This window comes from Engraulis encrasicolus, chromosome 12 (assembly GCF_034702125.1).
Source record: "Engraulis encrasicolus isolate BLACKSEA-1 chromosome 12, IST_EnEncr_1.0, whole genome shotgun sequence".
Lineage (NCBI taxonomy): Eukaryota > Metazoa > Chordata > Actinopteri > Clupeiformes > Engraulidae > Engraulis > Engraulis encrasicolus.
This window is the reverse complement of record NC_085868.1, coordinates 15,383,333-15,405,149: the sequence shown is the minus strand read 5'-3', so window position 1 is coordinate 15,405,149 and position 21,817 is coordinate 15,383,333. Positions and strand designations below refer to the sequence as shown.

At 42.3% G+C, this 21,817-nt stretch overlaps 2 protein-coding genes across 3 annotated transcripts in view; both read left to right on the top strand.

Moving 5' to 3' along the window:
- The window catches only part of opn4xa (opsin 4xa), a 49,677-nt gene extending 40,572 nt beyond the window's left edge, over nucleotides 1-9,105 (top strand). The window contains exons 6-10 of the mRNA XM_063212554.1: nucleotides 973-1,134; nucleotides 6,560-6,667; nucleotides 7,448-7,622; nucleotides 8,083-8,222; nucleotides 9,000-9,105. Coding sequence (XP_063068624.1) covers nucleotides 973-1,134; nucleotides 6,560-6,667; nucleotides 7,448-7,622; nucleotides 8,083-8,222; nucleotides 9,000-9,027 — 613 coding nt within the window. The 3' untranslated portion in view covers nucleotides 9,028-9,105. The remainder of the gene's footprint in view (nucleotides 1-972; nucleotides 1,135-6,559; nucleotides 6,668-7,447; nucleotides 7,623-8,082; nucleotides 8,223-8,999) is intronic.
- Nucleotides 9,106-17,030: 7,925 nt separating this feature from the next.
- pdlim5b (PDZ and LIM domain 5b) overlaps nucleotides 17,031-21,817 on the top strand; it is a 136,886-nt gene continuing 132,099 nt past the window's right edge. For both annotated transcript variants that reach the window (XM_063211694.1, XM_063211693.1), the window contains exon 1: nucleotides 17,031-17,158. The gene's annotated coding sequence lies outside the window, so the exon portion shown is untranslated. The remainder of the gene's footprint in view (nucleotides 17,159-21,817) is intronic.

Below are 21,817 nucleotides of genomic sequence, written 5' to 3'. Positions count from 1 at the left end.
GTGAATAGGTCAAGTTAATGTTGACGACGGGCCCATCTGCAGTAAGAGGCTACCTTGTGAAATTCATTATACAAATACACTTGACTTTGTGGTGGAGACTTGGAGTGACTGGACAGACATAGGCTGCTGTTGGCCCTGGACCAGCAGAAGACATTGAGGATACTTACAAGCCTTAACTTATGAAACTCGCTATGCAAATAAACATTCCTTTGTGTTGTTGCAGAGATGTGGAGAGACACCGGCAGAGGTCGGCTCTGGACACAACTACATACACACCGCCATTAAGAATACGCACACGCACCAAACCTTTCCTCTATTATTCCCTTTTTGCCAGCAAAATGATAATGATGACCATGTGGTACTCTGCAATTATGTAGTTTTGCCAGCAAATTTTGAAGAGGATCTGTAGCAATCTCATCTGAGTGAATGGGCTAAGGGGTTGTGAAACTCGTTACACACATAAACATTCCTTTGCGTTGTTGCAGAGATGTGGAGAGGTTGGGAAGACACTGCCATAAGTCTGCTCTGGACACAACCACATACACACAGACATTAAGAATTTGTACATGTACTAAGCCTTTCCTCTATCATCCCTTTTTGCCACCATAATAATAATGATGACATGTGGTACTCTGCAATAATGCAATAATACAAATGAACTTGCCCTTTGAAGGCACAGGCATAAGTCGGCTCTGGACACAACCACATACATACAGACATTAACCCCTTAAGACACGGCATTATAAATAAGCTGTTACCAGTATGGCAATGACCAAGTCGTAATGTATTACTGAAGGCCCCTTGCACTATCATAGTATTGTAGTGCTATAGTAGTTAACTTTCAATGTCTATTACAGCATGCCACAGGAGGTACGGCGCGCATTAAGGGGCTACGCATTCGTACATGTACTAAGCCTTTCCTCTATCATCCCCTCGTTATCCAAATAAACTTGCCCTTTGTGTTGTGTGCAGAGACTTGGAGCGTCTGGGCAGCCACAGCAGGAAGTCGGCGCTGGACCAGCAGCAGTCCATCAAGACAGAGTGGAAGCTGGCCAAAGTGGCCTTCGTCGTCATCATCGTCTTTGTGCTGTCCTGGTCGCCCTACGCCTGCGTGACCCTCATCGCCTGGGCTGGGTATAACAACACAACACAATCATCCTGCCTGAAATTATATTTATTGCCTAGAGCAGACGTGGGCAAACTCAGGCCCGGGGGCCACATGCAGCCCGCTCACCCATTTCATGCGGCCCTCAGAGCCTTTCCAAGAAAAAAATGCAGATTCATATGGTCACTCACTCTTAAATTGGCTACCTAAAACAAGGGTCTTGGAAACCTAAGATTACTAATGTCTCCATCTAGATACAATTAGCAGGAATGGCATAACTGACAATGGTGAAATTATGTTGGCGTACACCATTTATTACTATTGGCACGCGCAAGTTGCCTACGACATCCGGCCCTTTGGTCAACTTTCTAAAACCAATGCGGCCCTTGGGCCAAAATAATTGCCCACCCCAGGCCTAGAGGCTGCCTTGTACTAACAGGATTAAAGTACTAGTTTTTGGGGAAATGCACGAATGGGTCTTTTCTGCTTCACCTGGCTTATTGAGCTGTGAAATGCAGTCCGACCGCAACTACCAATTAGTTTTTAATAGTTCAAATTTGATGGTGATGGTGGGGTAGGACACCATGCACCTCCCTTTCATTCAAAGGTCCATCCAGATGCTTTAGTCAGAAAAGACTCATACCTCAGTTCTTCTAAAATAGTGCAAATTATTCGTTCTAAAACAGCATGATGGCATGATGACTGAGGTGAATAGAGAAATCAGACGGTCTGACAAGCACAACAATTTCTAGTTATATATTACCTCAGTAATTTCCTGGAGAAATTTGTGGCATTTTTCAAGGCCCTCTGGGGACACAGACTTAGTCAAAGCTATACCTGATTCACTCAGAAGCCAATATGATTAACACAGATAAAGTTCCAGACAGCTTTTGACTTTTTTTTTTTTTTACAAAGCATCAGACAATGATCCTGACAAGGATTGAGAGCTCTTTTAGACATTGAATGATTGGTGTGTCATTATCTGTTTCAAGTCTGGGATTCTAAACCACTGCAACTTGAACAGTTGTAAAACGTGACCAGCCACAGGGCACAGGTCTCAAGTAGCCCCAGTTGCACTTTGAGGTAATAATAGAGTCTGAAAGTGCAGATTATAAACTTTGCAATGATACATTACATGTGGCATCTGGTCATATCTGACGATTTTTTGGACCAGTGAATATGCTCTCAATGTTTCTAAAGAAAAAAAAAACATGTGACTCTTGGATTGAAATCTCATTTCAGAACACCATGTTTGAATAGGCCTAATTGCATTTCAAATCATCAAAGAAGCAGGTGAGTCTTTGTCATTCAGTGTTACGGACACCTTCTGCCGACTGTAACTGCAAAAAAACATGATTTTTTATTTTTTTCAAGTGAATGGATGACAGCTGAGGCTTTCATGAATTCCCTGTAACAATAAATAAATAAAAAGAGCAATGTTTTTTACAGTTACAGTCAGCAGAAGGCATCTGTTACACTGAATGACAATGCCATTTTGCACGTCTTTGACCCAGGTACAGCTATTTGAAACATACTAGTAAGAACACATCATGACATTGACAAAACGTACAAGAAGTGTCCACCACGAGTACTGTATGACCACTTTGCATTCACGGCTGGAGTGACTTGATGTCTTTTGACATTTAATCACCACTTGAGGCAAGTGTCTGCAGAGGCTCTGAAAAATGTCACTTTGAAAGAAAATGTCTTTTTTATGATTAACCTGGGGCACTCTACTCTGTCTGACAACACCGTTGCAAAACACTTCTTATATCTTTGCTTCTCATCAAATAAATTTAAACTAGGTTATCTAAACACCTAATTGAAACCTATAGCCTTTTGGTGCAGATATGATCACCAGAGATCTGGCTCATTTGCTGATAAAAAAAAACTCATCTACATCATAAAAGAATTGCTATGACATTACAGAGCACCTGAAGTAACCGATTAAGAATTGGTCATTAAAATATTATACAATATCTATTCTTCAACAAAGTTTTGGGCCCGCACACCTTGAAAGTTTATTTGTTAGCAGGTGCAGATTTTCAGGGTACCGTAGTGTTCAATTTTTAGTGGAGGAGCGCAATACTGCTTCTTTACGGATTCACCACTTTAATTTTGGTTTGCTGTCATTTCCGCACTAGGTCTTCATCAGAGTAACCATACAACAAAGGACCAGCTTCTTAGTACAGTATATGGACAAGTACATCAAGGAACACCAAATGGGGGAGTTCATTAAAGGGTCACTGTGCAGGAAATGGTCAAAAAAGGTACTGCAACTATGCTGCTCATTGACACTGGACTGCCTATTGTCAATTTTGATCTTTACATGAAAGTTTACGAAGTAATAAACAAATATTTTCTAGTATGGTCCAAGTACAGTCATTTTTGCAGCTAAAAATTGCTATTTTTGGAAATTCAAAATGGCGGACCATGGAGAAGATCCCCCTTTTCATGTATGAAAAGGGCAATTTTCCAGTCATAATGAATACTTAGAATTTGATGCTGGTGGTAAGTATTCATGAAAGAGGTAACATTAGTGAATGGGCAGCATGAATTCTGGAAATAAACAACTAAAAATCTCACCCAGTGTCCCTTTAATGTTATATACATAATGTTATACAGGTATAATATATACATGCAGTATATACATGCAGCTAGGCAAAAGAGTCGCAACGTCGAGGTACAATATTTTCAGTATGTATTGGTTGGATAGAGTCAAGCATGCCTGGCTCATAGTCATGAATAATGAATGGAAGGAGACTGGAGCAGGTAGTGGTGCAAAAGTGAAAGTGACAGATGTGGGATATTGTGCAGAATTGCAATGAGTTGTCTCTGTAAGCCCCTGCCAGTCAGACAATGATTTTGACCATATCAAGTTAAAAAAAACAAAAAAAAACAATATTGGATAGAAAATGAAACTCTGGAAAAAAAAGTGACAGTGTGTGACAGTTTCTCTTTTGGTGGTGGCTGAAAAAGCTCTGACAAGTTCCAACTACTGTCACTGCACTCACACGCACACTCACGCCATGTTGGTATGTTGGTATTCATTGTTGTTATTTGTTGGGGGCTATATGAAAGCCGCTTTGATTGATAATACGTGACATTTTGGACACGACAGACAGCAACAGATAAGTAGAACAAGTGATAAGTGACAGGTAGGCAATATGAGGTTCAAACGACGAACCAACCTGAAAAGATTTGAGGAGACGAAATAAGGAACACATACAAAGGCAGACTGACAAACAGACAGACAGACAGACAGACAGGCAGACACACACATACACATACACATACACATACACACACACATACACATACACATAGTACACATACACATACACACACACACACACATACACATACGTACACACACACACACACACACACACACACACACACACACACACACACACACACACACACACACACACACACACACACACAGATAGAGAGAGACAGACAGCGAAAGGAGTGAGAGAAAACAAGATTACCCCATAAAAGAGAGCTCGGAGGCCCTTGTGATGGTTGCCCCAGAGTGTCAGAGAGATGAGCAGAGCATAGTGGAGCGGCGCAGGGGCAGAGAGGTCTAATCAACCATATGATCCTCTCTTATTTAGTGCTAGGTCACTGCTGCGCTGCTCAAACACGCACATCTCAGGAACCAGCCTTGACCCTAACTAAACTACATCCACACACATAGGCCTACAGTGCGCGCACAGATGCAAACATACAGAAAGATACAAGGGTGTGCACAAACATGCATGCACACATGCAGGCACACACACGCATGCACGCAAGCACGCAACGCACAGTAAGACAGACAGATGGGGGGAAAAACATCTCATTTTAAAGACCAGGTACTGTCCAAGTATTTGATCCAAAAGCCTCAGTTTCTGTATATACTGTATGTATGAAATATGTGTTTGTTCTGATCATCATCAGTAAAGATCATATGAACAGCTATACCCTCTTGTAGGCATGGCAACATCCTCACACCAGAGACGTTCCATTCTGAAAAAATCTTTGACCATACTCAAACACAGTGCTGACAGTTGATGTATATCCAGAGCCTACTAGTATAGCAACCTGCACCAACCTGCCTAGCAGCAGAAAATACACTATTTTGTTTACAGTTCCTCATCTACAGTGTATGACTGATGATTCTTCGCCTTCCTCTCGTAGGCAGCCTAACTCCTTGGGATGTAAACACTGTTTTGAAGTATATATGGCGCTGCAGTGTTAACTCAACACTCAAAGAGTGGGGTTTAATTGTAAAATCGAATGGGACAGTGTGTAGTATGTTCTACAATGCCTACGTCTAAACCCCCCTCTTATAGGCATGGCAGCCATCAGTCATCATGGCAGCCATCAGGCAATCACTCAAGTACGGGGTTTGTCTGACTTTGTTGTGACTCATATGCAGTACATGCAGTACATGCCAAGTAAACTAGACGGACCCAAATAGCAGCAGAAAATAATGTTTTTTTTACAACTCATTTATCTAAATCTTACTGTTGCAAGTATGGCAGGCTCCTAAAACCATACTCATACAAGACAGTGCCATAAATATTGACAGAAACCATTAAAGGGACACTGTGTGAGATTTTTAGTTGTTTATTTCCAGAATTCATGCTGCCCATTCACTAATGTTACCTTTTTCATTAATGATTACCACCAGCATCAAATTCTAAGGATTCATTATGACTGGAAAAATTGCACTTTTCATACATGAAAAGGGGGATCTTTTCCATGGTCCGCCATTTTGAATTTCCAAAAATGACTGTACTTGGACCATACTAGAAAATATTTGTTTATTACTTGGTTAACTTTCATGTTAAGATCAAATTTGACAATAGGCAGCCCAGTTTCAATGAGCAGCATAGTTGCAGCAGAGAGAGTAGAGAGAGAGGTTCCATTGGCCCATTGTTTCCGGGTTCTATTATTGCAAGGGGGAGGGGGGTGAAATTCCCCTTTAGGCAGACCTAGGCAGACCTAAGGACTGTTCTATTCCATGCTAGGAGTATTATGACACGCCCCTTTAGGCAGACCGGAACCTGGTCATGTTAGGTGCCCATAGCAACCTATTACATTGGCTTATCTCTATATACTTAAAGAATCTCTGGTTGCAGTACCTTTTTTGACCATTTCCTGCACAGTGTCCCTTTAAAAATTCAGTGTTTACATCGTCCTGAGAATATGTGGCCCCAATCGATTCAGTGTTAGTTCAGCTCTTTGAGTGATGAGAGTGGAATTAAATTGGAGAGTTGAACTGTGATATAGGCTAGCAGTATACAGCTTTGTGGTGTTATTCAACACTCTAAGAGTTGAAATTAGCACTAAAATGGAATAGAGCCACACGATATATTCTCAGCATAGTGTTGAATTAACACTACTTTTTTTACTGTGGACAGTATTTTCTACAATCCATTCATGTACACCATTCTCTTGTAGGCATAGCAACCTCCTCACGCCAATTTCAAAGACAGTGCCAGCAGTCATAGCCAAAGCCTCCGCCATATACAATCCATTTATCTACGCCATCATCAACTCCAAATACAGGCAAGTCTCTCTATCTCTTTTGCTTCTATAGTTCCTTGATGTCATCAGGTCATTTCAGTTTTTGTGTTTGGATGATCAAATCACGTGTGAACCAGACTCTCTCCAGATGAATGAATGTAGTTTGGCAGATGAATGAACATAGTTCTTCCTTGCACCACATATGCATCTTGAATGTAGGCTGATAGCAGGCGTCTCAATGTAGCTTAAAAAAAAAAAAAAACTAAAAAACCTGACCAATCAGGATTGGCATGTATTTTCATTGACGTGCAGACATGCCTCAATTACGATTATTTTCAAATCTATCTTTGAAAGATAGAGAACAGATTTAAAGGCATTGGCAAATATGTTTCCACTCTTCTGAAATACATCTCCAATGCAGCTTTTCCAGATATTTGGTATATGTGAAAAAGTAAGAACTTCATTCAGCTGGTGAGAGTCAGGCTAGGTTAAAATTATATATTTTCATTTTATAATCATATTCTAGTCATACATTTTCATTTTGCAATGATGTAGCATGGCAGTCGAAGTCATTTTCAATATTCTTCAGTGTTATATGTAATGTGCTTTTGCTTCTTTTTTTTTTTTACTTTGAAGAGCCATAAACATCTCCCTCTACTCACCTCTCTATAACATATCCCTCTATACTTGCCTGTATTGGACTCTCGGTTTTCTTCTTGTATCTGCTTTCCTTTCAAATGACTGTTTCCTGAAAAGGCAGAAAAATATGTTAATAGTTTTTTTGTTGTGTGTGTGTGTATGTGTATGTGTGTGATAATACAGGAACACTTTGGCGGAGAATATACCATGTCTCAACTTCCTGAATCGTCCTTCTCGTAAAGACTGCATATTGGTGTCCAATAGCGCGTATTCGCTCAGAGAATCCATCCTCAGCCGAACATCTTCGGGGTCCACCAACAAGTTCTACAGGATCTCCTCCTTGTCTACAGGAGAGATGGTGCGTTTGTGCACACAATCAATATGTTAGGACCTCAAGACATGAAACATGCTGTATCTGCATGTGTGGTAGCCTACTTTCATATTGCCATGTTCATGTTTCCTTGGCCTGTAATACTATGTGACAATCTGTGATTGCAATACTATTTTAATTACTTACTTAATTAATTGCTGTACATTGCCGTAGCCTTTTTATTTGTGCAGATGGGATTTCTTGCGCTCTGGCTCACTGTTTGCTGAAGAAAGCTAGTAAACAGATGAAGACTTGGTCATTATCATTTTGACAGCAGCAATCTTTATTAAAAGAATGGTCGTCGCACCCTGAGAACTCCAACAGCATTGGCCCATAAGGACTGTTGGCCAACCCAGAACACGCCCTGTATGCCACATTAACAGTCCATCCTTGAATATTATGTGTTTTGTACTGCTTACAACTTAAAGTCTTTGGCTTCCTCTTGTAGGTGTGGAGTGATGTGGAGCTGAACCCCATTGACCAGTCATCCCAGGTGTTGCGCTTTATGCCGGCGATGAAGGAGCGAGATCGCAGCCATGTCCACCTGCCAGGAAAGACCAAGAGCTCTGCCAAAGAGGAGAAGGTAAGGTATGTGTTTCCAGTGAGCAAAAACATCCTTCCAAATCCACTTTGTATTGCAATGCTGCGCCCATTTTTTTCCACAAAAGATTCAATGTATTCAATTAGGGATGCACGATGTCAAAAATTTCGGGCCAATACCGATATCCGATATTGATATTGCGGTTTTTGGCCGATAACCGATATTAACCGATACCGATATTTTTCTTTTCTTTTTTTTTGATGACAATGATACAAACAAACATCATTTTTGAATGTCCTCTTATTTACAAAAACACTTTTTATCTCCCTGTGATAAATTAGATAAAAATAGAGACAAATTAGAAGACAGACATTGAAAGTCACCGTCAAGTCCCATCTTTTAGAACGTAACATATTAAAAAAAAACATTGGCGTTAACATCGGCCCAGTTTTACCCATCGGACCGATGTCCGATGTGTCGAGAAATGTCAAATATCGGCCGATACCGATACATCTGGCCGATACATCGTGCATCCCTATATTCAATAGAATACTTCTTCAAGCAATGGTGAATGGTTTTTGTTAAGCAGTCAGATGAGAATGCCTTCTCAGGACTATGCAGGTCTAAGTCAAATTCTGACCATTTGGAACAAACTTTATGCAGATTTAATCTCCTCAAATATGTGAAATGTATGCAATAGTTGTAGTTCTTCACCTGAATCCAAATGGGATGTTTGGGTGAAATACTATGCAGACTTTAGATGGAGCAAATTATGCCTAACTTCCTTTGTGTTTTTCTTTCTTTTAAAAAAAAATGTCTGTCAGGCCAAAATCCCAGAGAGACGATCACTGATTGGCTGCCCCCAGGACGTGGCACCTACGCCTGTCAGCACGGCCACCATTCCGTTACTCGGGGATGGCCACAGTAGGAGAGAGGGAGACGAGGGAGAGGAAGAGGAAGAGGAGGGGTGGGAGGAAGCAGCTCCTGAAGACCATCTCGAGAAAGAACCGCAAGAAGAAGACACCTGCAGTCCAGGAGATCCTCCGAGCACAGGACTGTCCTTCTACGAGAACGAGAGGCAGAGATCCCCTTTGCTGTCCTCCTCTGGAGCACAGACCAGTACGCAGGTGCTGTAGCTTGGGGACAACTTGCTTTTGGACCTTCACAGGGCGAACCACTCTGCTGAGCTGCTGAAGACCACAGGGAGGAGAGACATCCTCCGCTGATGTTGGGTGGATATTGGGTGGATTGTGATGCAAATTCCAGACTATATCTTTCTAATCAGAAACCCCCTCTTTGGTCTGAGGCACTGTGGCGGAAGCACACTGGCACGACTGTTCATTGTTCACATGGCTGTTTAGGTGCCGAAACAACTGTGAGCGGCTTCAGGATGTTTGCAGAGCTGTCATGTTTAAATGGTGTTGTAATACAGCGCTACCATTACCATTCACGGCCACCATATGGAGAATTAAGTTAATAATTAATCTGATATCCATACGTTTTATTGTCAATGAGGCTAATCCATGAAATTATGTACTGTTCTCTATGGATTATAAGTGCGTAGATGTGACAGAGCTTGACAGTCGAGGAGCAATCTCAATGGGTTGGTCTCATAGATGTCACCACAATCATAAAAGCGTATATATAGTATATACATTCATAAACATTCACACACTATAAACATGCGCAAGAGATCACATTCACAAAAACACGTAATATGTGGCTTTGTACACATACAGCTCAGTCAAGGAGCAATTTGGATGGCTTGCTCTTTGAATATCACCATTTCCTGAAATCTTTAAAGCAAATAATCATAAGTATACTCACACACATACAGTACTAGGCAGACGGATGGTCTCATAGAAAATGAGTATCTTCTGGAACACACACACACACACACACACACACACACACACACACACACACACACACACACACACACACACACACACACACACACACACACACACTAAAGTTCACAACTACTGTATTAATTTACCTGCTTATACACAACTATGGATTTACCTGTCTCAAAAAAGAAGTTTCTGTGTTATCTTGCCAACTTTCAGTGTGTAACCATTCTCACATTACTGTACTGACAAATGTCCCAGGCTCCACTTTTTATGTCCATGTTATGTTCAAATAGAGTACCAAAAGTGGTGGTGGTGATTGTACGGTTAGATAATGAATGTGATGTAACAGATCTACCTGGCTGCACCAGTGGGATTTATATGTTGACAAGTGTCCAGCATGATATGATTTCACCAACTATATTGTGTTATGGAATTCCCGACAAAGACACAGATTCAGATCAGAATGATGCAGTTAAACGGCAGGTTTTTATTTTGAGGGTTTAGACTGGAAAATGGCGGGGTATTAACAGTTCAAAACACCGTTGATTTAACACTGACATTGAACATACACCAAAAGATCCTAATAAGTTGCCACTTGAAAAAAGAATCTGGGCGGCGCTGTGGCACAGTTGTTTTATACATGATAAAGTGTAGAATGGCGAGTAGAGAGGGGAAAATATAGCGAGTAATATCGATGAAGTATACAGTCATGTTATGGTGTATCGCACATTTTCTAATATCGTGCAGCCCTACCGGGTATGCTATTCTTGCATTGTGTTTGTGAAAAAGGGGTGGTGATGACTTAGGTTTATCTCAAAAGTGGTATGGACATGTCCCCCCATCCACACCTGAAATTACACACCAGATACTAAATATCACTAAACACAACAGCATCCTAAGCCCCCCACATTTTGGCTTACATTGCCCATAGGGGACCCTGGTTCGAATCCGGCCCGGGTCATTTCCTGGCCCTGCCCCATCTGTCTCTCCCAATCATTTCATGTCTACTCTCACACTGTGCTGTAATAATAAAGGCCAAAAAGCCCCCAAAAATACTTTTAAAAAAAGGATCCATAACAGCAAGCCCAAATGTGCCATGGAAAGTGACTAATAGCTACTGCTAAGAAATAAGATAGAAAAGGGCACATTTTTCTTGATCTTTATAACTGGGTCCATTGATTCAATAAGTAGTTGGTGAGATCAGATTGTGCACACTTTCATCGCTACCCATACGTGTCAGTGTTTGTGGCAACTTTTAAATGAAAATCCATTGTGTGGGTGGTGTGTGTGTGCGTGCGTGCGTGCGTGCGTGCGTGCTTGCATGTGGATGTTGAACTCCCTTTGAGTGAGATTACAGTATGTGTAAGATGTGAAAGAAGTAGGTGTAGATGTGACATGAGAGGTTATTTGATTTTTGAAAGGAAGAACTCCCCTCAGAGAGGTGGTTATTGTAAGATACCTGATCTCTTTTTAAGCGATCAATATTTTCTGCAAACTCAGCCAGTTAATAGCCAGTAATGACCCATCAACATACAGTATTTGCATATCTTAGGCACATGGTGTGTGTGCTGAATTGCTCAAGTGGATCTGGTTTTATTTAAACACTTGCTACAACAATGAAATACAAACTTTGCTATAGTAACAATGACGTTTAACGGTAGACACTTTGCACTTTCGGTGTAGTCAAAGTAATATATTTTCATTATTACTAGAGGTATTTTTAGATGACCACAAAGTTATTTGTTGTATGCAGAATAAAGACTTGTTTTTCCTTTGTGACTTTGCCTTTTTATATGGTATGATGCTGTCTGGGGTACATAGTTTGTGTTATTGTCTGTCTCAAGGGAATTGATTTGTTGAAGCTATTATCAAACAACAGCTTGAATCAAACACAGGAGCGATGCTGCAAGTAATAATAAAATATTGATTATCAACATGATATTTTACCCTTACCAGATTTTTTGCAGATTTTTGTCTCTGCGAAAGCAATTCAGAGCTCAGCTTGATACTGTCGTGATGAACATAGCACACAAGCTGTCAAGCAAATTGGGTAGCATCATAGCAGGCAATCACAGATGGCAAATGTGAAGAAGTCCAGAGTGAGAGATGGCAGATTGAGGGAAAGACAGTGAATTGGATGCTGCTACACAATCAGCTGGCCTGTCACAAACAGGCAAACACACCAGGGAACTGCAAAGGGCCCCAACTGAAAGCCGACCCGCAACAACCAATTAAGCTTATGTACCTTGTCAGAGAGGCAAAACCTCCCTAAATCCAATCACCAAAGCTATCAAAATCTCTCTAGAATAATAAAACTGCATTGAAACAGCCCTGTACACCATACATAGTGTATAACAGGGCTATTCAAATGGCGGCCCTTGGACAGCAAGGCTCTGGCACCCCACAAGCCCCTTGAAATATGGAATTGTTTTTCGGAATTTAGAGATTTAGGGACACGGGACGTTAAAATGCAGGAAACTACATCTAAGAAATGCAAAAAAATCTTTTTCATTGACAGTCGGCAACCATAATAAATACGGAAATTTCGGCCCCTTTATTGGGAGGAATTTGAAAAACTGGCCCTCATTGACATTTAATTGAATACCCCTGGTATATAATCTACCTCTAAATGACTGGTAAATGTAAGACACAATTCCCAGTATATCAGTCTATGCAAGGGGCAGCCGTGCCCATGCACTAATCTGGGTTAAGGAGTTAGTTGGTCTAGAAATTGGAAGGTTACATGGATCCCATTTGGTCAGAAGTGCCTCAAGGCACCTCTTCCAGGGACAGTAGTAGCCAATGCCGGATGAGTGTAATGTGATGAAATTAAACGTCAAAATATGCACACCTACATTCAAGCCATGTTCTCATCAGTGGAATTGCCCAGCAATACACAAGTGAGTTTTTGCACCATCCACCTCCAGCACTGTAGCTTGCAGTGTTAATTTAACTCCATTTCTACTCAGCATGTGTTCAATTAACACTGCATAAAGCACTTTGTCTATTTCAGTCTATGCAAGGGGCGGTTAGTACTTGCAACTCATACCCAACATTGGCACTGTAGTCGTCTTCTGCACCAATAGTCATCATGAATCCCACCAAGTGTAAAGTCAGATGATTCAGCCAGTGCAGAACACAGTAGGGAGCTTTTGAGAAAGTACATCACAATTTCAAGACTAGAGATACCAAGACGAGAGATAACCCATGTAACCCAATGAACAACATCCCAAAGAACACTGAAATGTATAGTAGCACTTCCCATATTTACCTGACGTGTTAAAATGATTTAACAAAAGATCTAGGGACTTAGTGTCTGGCTTGTCTTATGTCCACAAATGATAAGAAACAGACTTGCACAGCAGACAATTTGTAGGCCTTACAAGAGCTCTTCTTTTCAAACGTCATCTGAAAGATCTGTTTAATCAAGCGCTAAGCACCACAGAATCTCTCTACCCTGTTCAATAATGTAAGATCAGGGATGGGCTTCATCGATTAAACGTCAGCTGTGTTTAAACTGATCAAGATCACGTAATTTTTCGCACATTCATTTCCTGGACCCCTGAATTCTTAGAAAATAGACATTTTATACAAAAATGCACAAGAAGTTGTACTGCTTTATGATTCACAGGTTTAACAGGTTTGTCCGTATTTGGTTTTAACAATGCCCTATCATTCGCAAGTGACCTTGAACTTAACCCAGCTAATCTTTGATGGGACGCGCGTGACCTGAAGATGTTCTCTGCGCGCTTAGACGTACACTGGCACGCGTTTCATCCTCGCACTTAATTCTAGCTCATTTAGCCTACCTCTTTGAAGACGTCCACTGCTTCATTATTAGATCGTCTTTGCCCACATAGGCCTATGTCAGAACACCCTCACTGAATTATGCCCAGTCATCCATGTTATATCTATTAAGTGACCGTTAAAATGGTTGAAATCACACAATCAAAACGTAGGCTATGGTATTTGGACGCCATTAATCCATAACGTGTTAAAAATAAGTCTTGGTGTAGCCTGTTCCAGGAAGTGCCGGTGTTTGTAAGCCTAGGCCTACTACACATTTAATCAATCAATCAATCAATCAATCAATCAATCAAAAATATAGCACATTAACAAACAAAAATGTCATTCAATGTGCTAGACAGAGAAAGAGAAATGACTGTATTGTAAAAAACTGTATTGTAATCATCATAGGCCTATTATCGTATATTGTCGTATCGTATATTATTTATTATCGTATCATAATAGTCTAGCTAGTATAGCTAACTATCACCAAACGCATATGAAAATATAGCCTAGCGGTTATTCATTTCTTCTTCTCTCAACAAGATAGGCCTGGGGCAGTTCTAATTTGAACAGGAAGCTAGTTCCATTTGGCAGCATGACTGCCATTTCACCCTGTCTGGATTTGACCCTTGGCACAACCAATGGAGACTCTGACGATTTAAGACATCTATTAGGATAATAATAATAATAATAATAAATAATAATATTGCTCTAACATATCTACAATACCATATATTTAGGGCCTAAGCAATTAAGTGACTTATACACTATCAGAAGAGTTTTAAACTGAATTCTAAATCTCACTGGTAGCCCGTGTAGTGACCTAAGCACTGGAGTGATGTGCTCTCTTTTCTTTCTTTTAGTTAGGATTCTAGCTTCAGCCTTGTGGATTAGTTGCACCTCCCCGAATGACTTTTGGGGAAGGCCTATAAGTAGCCAACTCTACAGGCAACAAAAGCATGGATTAATTTATCCAAATCCTGTTTTCAAACAAAATCATGGACATCCAGAATCCACAAACGGAAGTTTATGACTGCTGTTTCCCTTTTTGCCAGTGGAGAGCGCAATTTCACAACAGAAATGACAGGCCAATCAATGTTGACAGACAGAGAGAAGAAGGAGGGCGTAGACAGGTGTAGGGTCTAGGCAACATTTATTTGGCCCTATTGTCTATCGTCTACAGGGCCGCTGACAGCTTTGGCCAGGCCCAGGACAAACTCATATGTAAGGGCCCCCCAGCCCAATAGATACAATGGAATGAGGACCCAATTCTGGGGCCCCTCTCTCCCTGGGCCCAGGACAACTATCCCCTTTCTCTCTCTCTCTCTCTCTCTCTCTCTCTCTCTCTCTCTCTCTCTCTCTCTCTCTCTCTCTCTCTCTCACACACACACACACACACACACACACACACACACACACACACACACACACACACACACACACACACACACACACACACAGGGCCCAGCCAAATATGTCAACAGCTCTGTGTCTCCGTTGACATATTTGGCTGGGCCCTGTGTGTGTGTGTGTGTGTGCGCGCGCGTTTGTGTGTGTGTGTGTGTGTGCATGTGCGTGTGTGTGTGTGTGTGCGCGTTTGTGTGTGCGTGTGTGTGTGTGTGTGTGCGTGTGCGCGCAGGTTTCTGTGTAAGCTGCCGTCATTTTAAAGAATGGCTGCCTAGTGGCCTCCTGATGTCAAGTCAATATTTTAGCTTTAATGCAGTGGATCTCTTTCTGTGAATGGAGAGTATGACCGTTCAAAAAGAAATCTTGTGTGCCATTTTTTCATTGATCCAATCAGTGGTCGAGTTGTAAAATCAAACCAGGGGGGATGGTCATAGACGGATTATGATTATTGGGGGTTTCTCCCCCGAGAAAATGTGAAAATATTTTTTTTAAAGTGCAATTTTAATGCAACATGTGAATGTATGGCCTTCATTGAGGGGGGATGATTTTGGCATCCCCCCAAATCCCCCCACAACTTGAGCCCTGGACCCAATACTAGGCCTATATGTTGATAGATGCCAGTAGCAAATGACGTGGAGATGTTAAGGGACTCCTATATCGAGTTCCTCTGCCTAGGCTTACAGGTTCAGTAGGCTGTAAGGTAATTCAGACTGTGGTTCTGAATTTCCAACAGTCGTCACTGGGGAGTGCTGTTTGGTTACTTTAGCCTGCTAAAGTTCCTTCCCACATTAACTGTCAACCTGTTGATTGCGGCAAAGACCCAATATTGTACTGCCCCCAATAATTTACTGTGTAACACATATAGTCCTCCACTTTTTACGTCACTGAGTCCAACTACAGTCTAAAAGTCTAAAAGCTTTCATTGACAGCATCTTTTTGTTGTTGTTGGCCAAGGGCCACGCCTGCATCCCTACGTCTGGACTTTTCTGCCCTTTGCACCTGCGAAACATTCTGTCGGTTTCCTGAAGCACGTTTTTTTTGTCTGAGGGACTCCATGACCTCATTTAGGCTGCTCACCATTATAACAGCATTCTGCGCTATACGTATAGGCTATCACATAGGCTACAGTATCTCACGCGCATCCGCGCCTGGTGAGGGTGGAAGACCACCACATCACGCGCATTTCAGAATTACATTGACTAGAAGATAATTTATTTCAAACACACGGAGATATACAGCCATAGTCAACTTAATAATTTGTTAAGGTGCTTGGAGACAACGCTTCCCTGAGAATCTGGCCGGAACATTGACAGTAAATAGAATGGACGCCAAATCAACGCTATTTGCCATTCAACACTTTGAAGCCAGATTTGGGAACATTCCAACTTACATTCCACCTTAGCAACGCCAAACGCAGGTGCTGATTGGACAACAACAAGACTTCTAACGGTCAATCAAACCATGTTCTGATGCTCATTGGTCAATTTAACTTTTAATATCTCTCTAAAATAAAACATCACCACAAAAAATCACCACCCTGGTAAGTTGGAGAGCAAGGGGACCTACTAGTTGAGCGAAAAATGATCCCCCTGGAGTGGCATTTAAGGGAGATACAGGGTTTTATGTCTCTCATAGGAATGAATGGGATTTGGCCATTTTTTGGTCTTTTTGGGTCCAACCTTGGCTCCAACTTGGCTTCAACAATGAAATAGAATTTTGGCCTCCATTCTATTTACTCTCAATGGGCCGGAATGAGTCCCTGAGTGCAGTCTATGCACATCCACCCCAGTGACGCGAATAATGTGTCCCTCCTCCCGTAGCCAGCGAGAAAAGACGAGTTTCAGGCGGAAGTAGAGACTACCGTTCAGTTTCTCAGCCACGCATTGGGTGACCAGCTTCCTCGTTTTAACGGCTTTAGAAACTTCCCTGAAAAGGTGAGTAAAACGACAGCTGTCATAAATCCTGATGGTTTACTTGAAACGTCTTATGACAGACAAGTGAAGTGTAAGAAGATTTTTCAAGTGCTGCTTAAAACTTTTTTTCCAGATAGTTTTTGATCTCAGCAGAGTAAGTTGTAAAGTTCATCCATGCAAGTAAGATTACCTGTTCATTCACTCCAATCAGTGTACCTGCAGTTCACCATAGCCTATACGCTACGGTTTTAATAGCCAGAATAGAATTGTATCCAAAGGAATTACCAAAATTGTGTTACAATGAAGAAAACGGCACCATAACCAAACCGACCTGTTAATAAATATGTAATAATAGGCAATAGCTGTAAGTTTTGAAGGCATGCTTAACTTAGTAGGGAGGTCAGCGTCTGACAGGTGGGCGAGGGAAAGTGTATTAATCCGTGTAATGACGATTCCAGGATAGTTACTTCACATGGGAGTGCGTTACGCATGGCTCATTATAGATTATGGATAGTCTGTTTTTTTTGTCTGTGGGTTCACAGCCTATTTCTCAGAGGCAATACACCGTGTAACGGAACAGATGCCACTATTTTATTCAGACGTTCTTTCGGTGTTAAATTGGTGTAGTGAAAGGACAGCTTTTCAGCACAAATGTCAAATGCACAGACTCTGTCAGTTACGCATGAGGATTCTTTTGTGTAGCCTTATCTATTGTATGTTTTCATTTGTGTCACGATCATCTGATGGGACATATTGATTTTAATGAGGCGGATTTCTAATTTGGTGTTAGGGCCTATTACATCAAAAAGATTCAGTAAGTAGTAGCAACTCAAGGTCAGGGGATTTTAGTTAAAAAAAAAAATATATCAGCTTGTAGGTCAGGTGTGAAGGGATATGGAATATATGGCAGAAACGGTCTCACAAGTTGACAACTGATGTGGCCACATACCCAGGTATGTAAGTGTGCTTAGAAACACGTGGTAACTAAGTGTGTTATTAACCTGTCCAAAAGGTGGCCACTGGCTTGGGCCTGTAAATGTACAATAGTGGCATGGGTGTACTCGTTTTCAGCTCTGTCCAGCAGTGTGTGTTTGTGCTTTCAGTTCAGACATTATAATTGTCTGAGTCTGAACGATCCCGAATGCACGTGTCTGCACGCACAGCTGTGTGTGTGTGTGTGTGTGTGTGTATGTGTGTGTGTGTGGAGAGAGAGAGAGCGAGAGAGAGAGAGAGAGAGAGAGAGAGAGAGAGAGAGAGAGAGAGAGAGAGAGCGAGCGAGAGAGAGAGAGCGCATGTGAGAGAGTGATTAGAGACTGTGTGTGCAGAAGACTGGAGGACGGGACAGGTCAGGGGCACATGTCATCCAGGTGTGTGCTGTGCTCCACACCCTGCCCCCCGGTGCTGTGCTCTCCCGGCCCATCAGACAGGTGTGCTGACTGGGGCTAATGGACTAGGGCTGAGCAGGTAGGGCTGGGCAGGGATGGGCTTGGCTGTGGTAAGGACATTGTCTCGTAAAATGTATGCCCCAAGGGCTCTTTCACTTGTTCTTATGTCAAGTGTTTTAGAGCACCGCCAAGTTAATTACTTGAAACGTAAGCATCACATTGAGGTGAAAAGCTGCTGTGATGCCAGCGGCCCAATGTACAGTATAATGGGGGCTGCAACTTCAAGCAGTCTGACATTGTATGTTAACTGAATGGGTGGATGGACAGTTTAAGCTGTGTCTGAGCATGGACCATTCATTCCTCCCTGTTTGCTGTCACCCCAAGCTGGGATACCAAGAAACACAGCAAAATTCCAGAACTGAAGCCGAATCTTGCTGTGAAGCTCCTGCTGTGAGGAAGGCCTGGCCGGCCCTGCTCAACAGTCACTCAAACAAGGATGTTAAAATTATAGCCCCAGACCCCTGGAAGTTCGCTTCTGTCATCACCCCGGCACATTTACAGGACTCTATAATTAGTACCATTTTTCTGTGAAAATAGGATATAGAAACATACCCCTCCCCCCTCCGGCTCACTCCACTCACCCATCCCATCACCGACCCTCATCGCCAATGGGTCCTACGTCCACACTATGACATACCTCGGATTGCTATTTGTACTTTCTTTGTGAAGCTTAGTCATAAATCCAGCGCAGACGGTCAAAGCTGGGCTTTGCCAGATGCTGTCGAGTCAAGTCGAATGGAGTCCACCTCACAGTTTCTTTTTTTGTGTGGGAGGAGAGAAACCATGCCAGTCGTTGTCAAGTCAAGTCTGGGCACAGATGGGGCAGAGTGCCCATTTTCTTTCTTTCTTTCTTTCTTTCTTTCTTTCTTTCTTTCTTTCTTTCTTTCTTTCTTTCTTTCTTTGAGCGATTCCAGTCGTTCCAGGGTGTGCCTGGCTGGCTGTCTGGCTGGTTGGCATGTGGCACGTTTCCGCCACTCTCTGCCTGGTGCCAATGGAGGTGCCACCATCGTGCCATGAGGAAGGGAGGCTGAGAGTGTCGACAGGCACCCCGTCTGAAGACTAAGCTGTTTTTATGCCCTGCTCTGCTTGAGTTCATTATTGAGCAGATTCATTCACCATATGCACAGCAGTAGCCCTTTCATGCAGTTGATCCATGCGGTGATCCAACTCTCTGCCTACTGAAAAAGCGAATGGTCAAAAAGTCCTACAGACACGCTCCTCAATATTGTGGACAGCCTTCCAAGACGAGTTGAGACCGCAATAGCTGCAAATGTTGGACCCTGATATCTATTGAAGCCTATGGGCACCTAACCAGGCTGTGCCCTCCTAGTGACGCAACACTTTCAGCGTTGCAACTAGTCAGGTCAAGAGCAATGCAAGTACTTTCTGAGTTCCCGAAAATACGGGAACTCCTCCCACTTTGTTGGCAAGTAAACAACTATAAGCAAAGCAAGGGAGGCCGTTTGGGAAATGTTAATTGTTATGCTCTTGGTCAGACCAAGCCTCGAAGAGATTTGAACGTCGATGACAATCAGGCTACCTAAGTTCATATCTGAGTCAATACATTTGGATTATATATACGGTCTAGACCTGATAGTTAGGTCGTATTTCAAAGAGCTACTCAAAGTACATATTTGTGATGTCATCAAGGTTGATTGGAAGACACAATATGACTTTCATGAAGACAAATTGATTTCTTCTCCCCTCAACTCCGAAAGCTTGTTAGTTTAACTCCAAGTATACCCTTTATCTGGGAGCAATGTAATCAGTAGGCTACACTTTATGGCCTCCTGTTTTGTCTAAGCAAATATTTACTTTTCATTCCAAATCTGACATACTGTAAGATCTGAGATTTGGAAAATACACTCCTGGCCGGACTCCATCTAGAGTGATGAAGCGAGCTTTCGTGTAGGGTAAGGACCTTCAAACATACAAAAATCGAGTGCACATTTTTTTAGCCACCACTGAAAAACACTTTCCCTTTTAATAACAGAAGTGCCCTTTAACTAGCAGTTTCACATATCTTACTGTAACAGTGGACATTGTGGACACTGGACATGGCGTAATACTATTATTGGTGACTTCAGCCCAACCTACCCATTATATTTTACGCAGCAGAGAGTCTGGGCAGTGGCCCGCTAAACAGTGAGGTTAGATAAACCATCAGTCATCTTGGGCTTTACTGTAAGTTACAGATGTGTCACTGACTGTCCACGTGCGAAAGGCACCCAAGAGGAGATGATTTGCCACTCATAGTTGTCATTTTGTCAAGTTGTCACACATAGATGTTTTTTTCATGCCATGTCCTTTTATATAAGAATAGGACAGACATTATCACACGATCAAAGACGAGGCCACAAGCTGTTCTATTTGCATCATCACTACTCTACGTAATTCACACCCTCAACCAGAATACATTGTAGGTGTACAGCAATGAGATTGTCATGATGTATACAGTTAAGACATAGTAACACTGCATCCATTGTCTTTATTGTCACTATCTTGCCAGCCTAAATGAAACCTCATTGGGTAGACACGCATGGGCGTGACTTGGAATTGGCACTTTCTCTGGAACAGGCAAGCTTATAAAACCCTAGACTGCGGGTCTTTGTCACTTTGCTCTGAACCGTGACTGACCTGAGACAAAACTGAGCCTACTGCCAGAGATTCTTTAAGTAGAGATATGCCAATGTAATAGGTTGCTATGAGCACCTAACATGACCAGGTTCCGGTCTGCCTAAAGGGGCGTGTCATAATACTCCTGGCATTGAATAGAACAGTCCTTAGGTCTGCCTAGGTCTGCCTAAAGGGGGATACCCCCCCCCTTGCAATAATAGAACCCAGAAACAATGGGCCAATGGAATCTCTCTCTCTCTACTCTCTCTACTACTGCTAAACATGTCGACTCATAGAAGGCCAGACCTGTGGTCAGGGTCATTGACAATTTTTTGCCAGGCCCAGGACAAAATCATCTGATAGTGCCCCCCCTCTCAATACATTCAATGTAATCGGGACACAATTGCGTCCCCCCCAGCGCCCCCTCCCCCAACCTGTTAGTCCCCCTCTGCCGGCTTTAACGTCCACTCCCCGACAGCCAGACCTGTGCTAACTGTGAGGATGGCTAAGCGGAGGCTTGTAAGCAGAAGAGAGGGCCCCATTCTTTTCTGACTTGACTCATCAATCAGTTACCTATTAGGCTGCACCCTGATCCCATAGTAGTTCAATGAGAAACAGG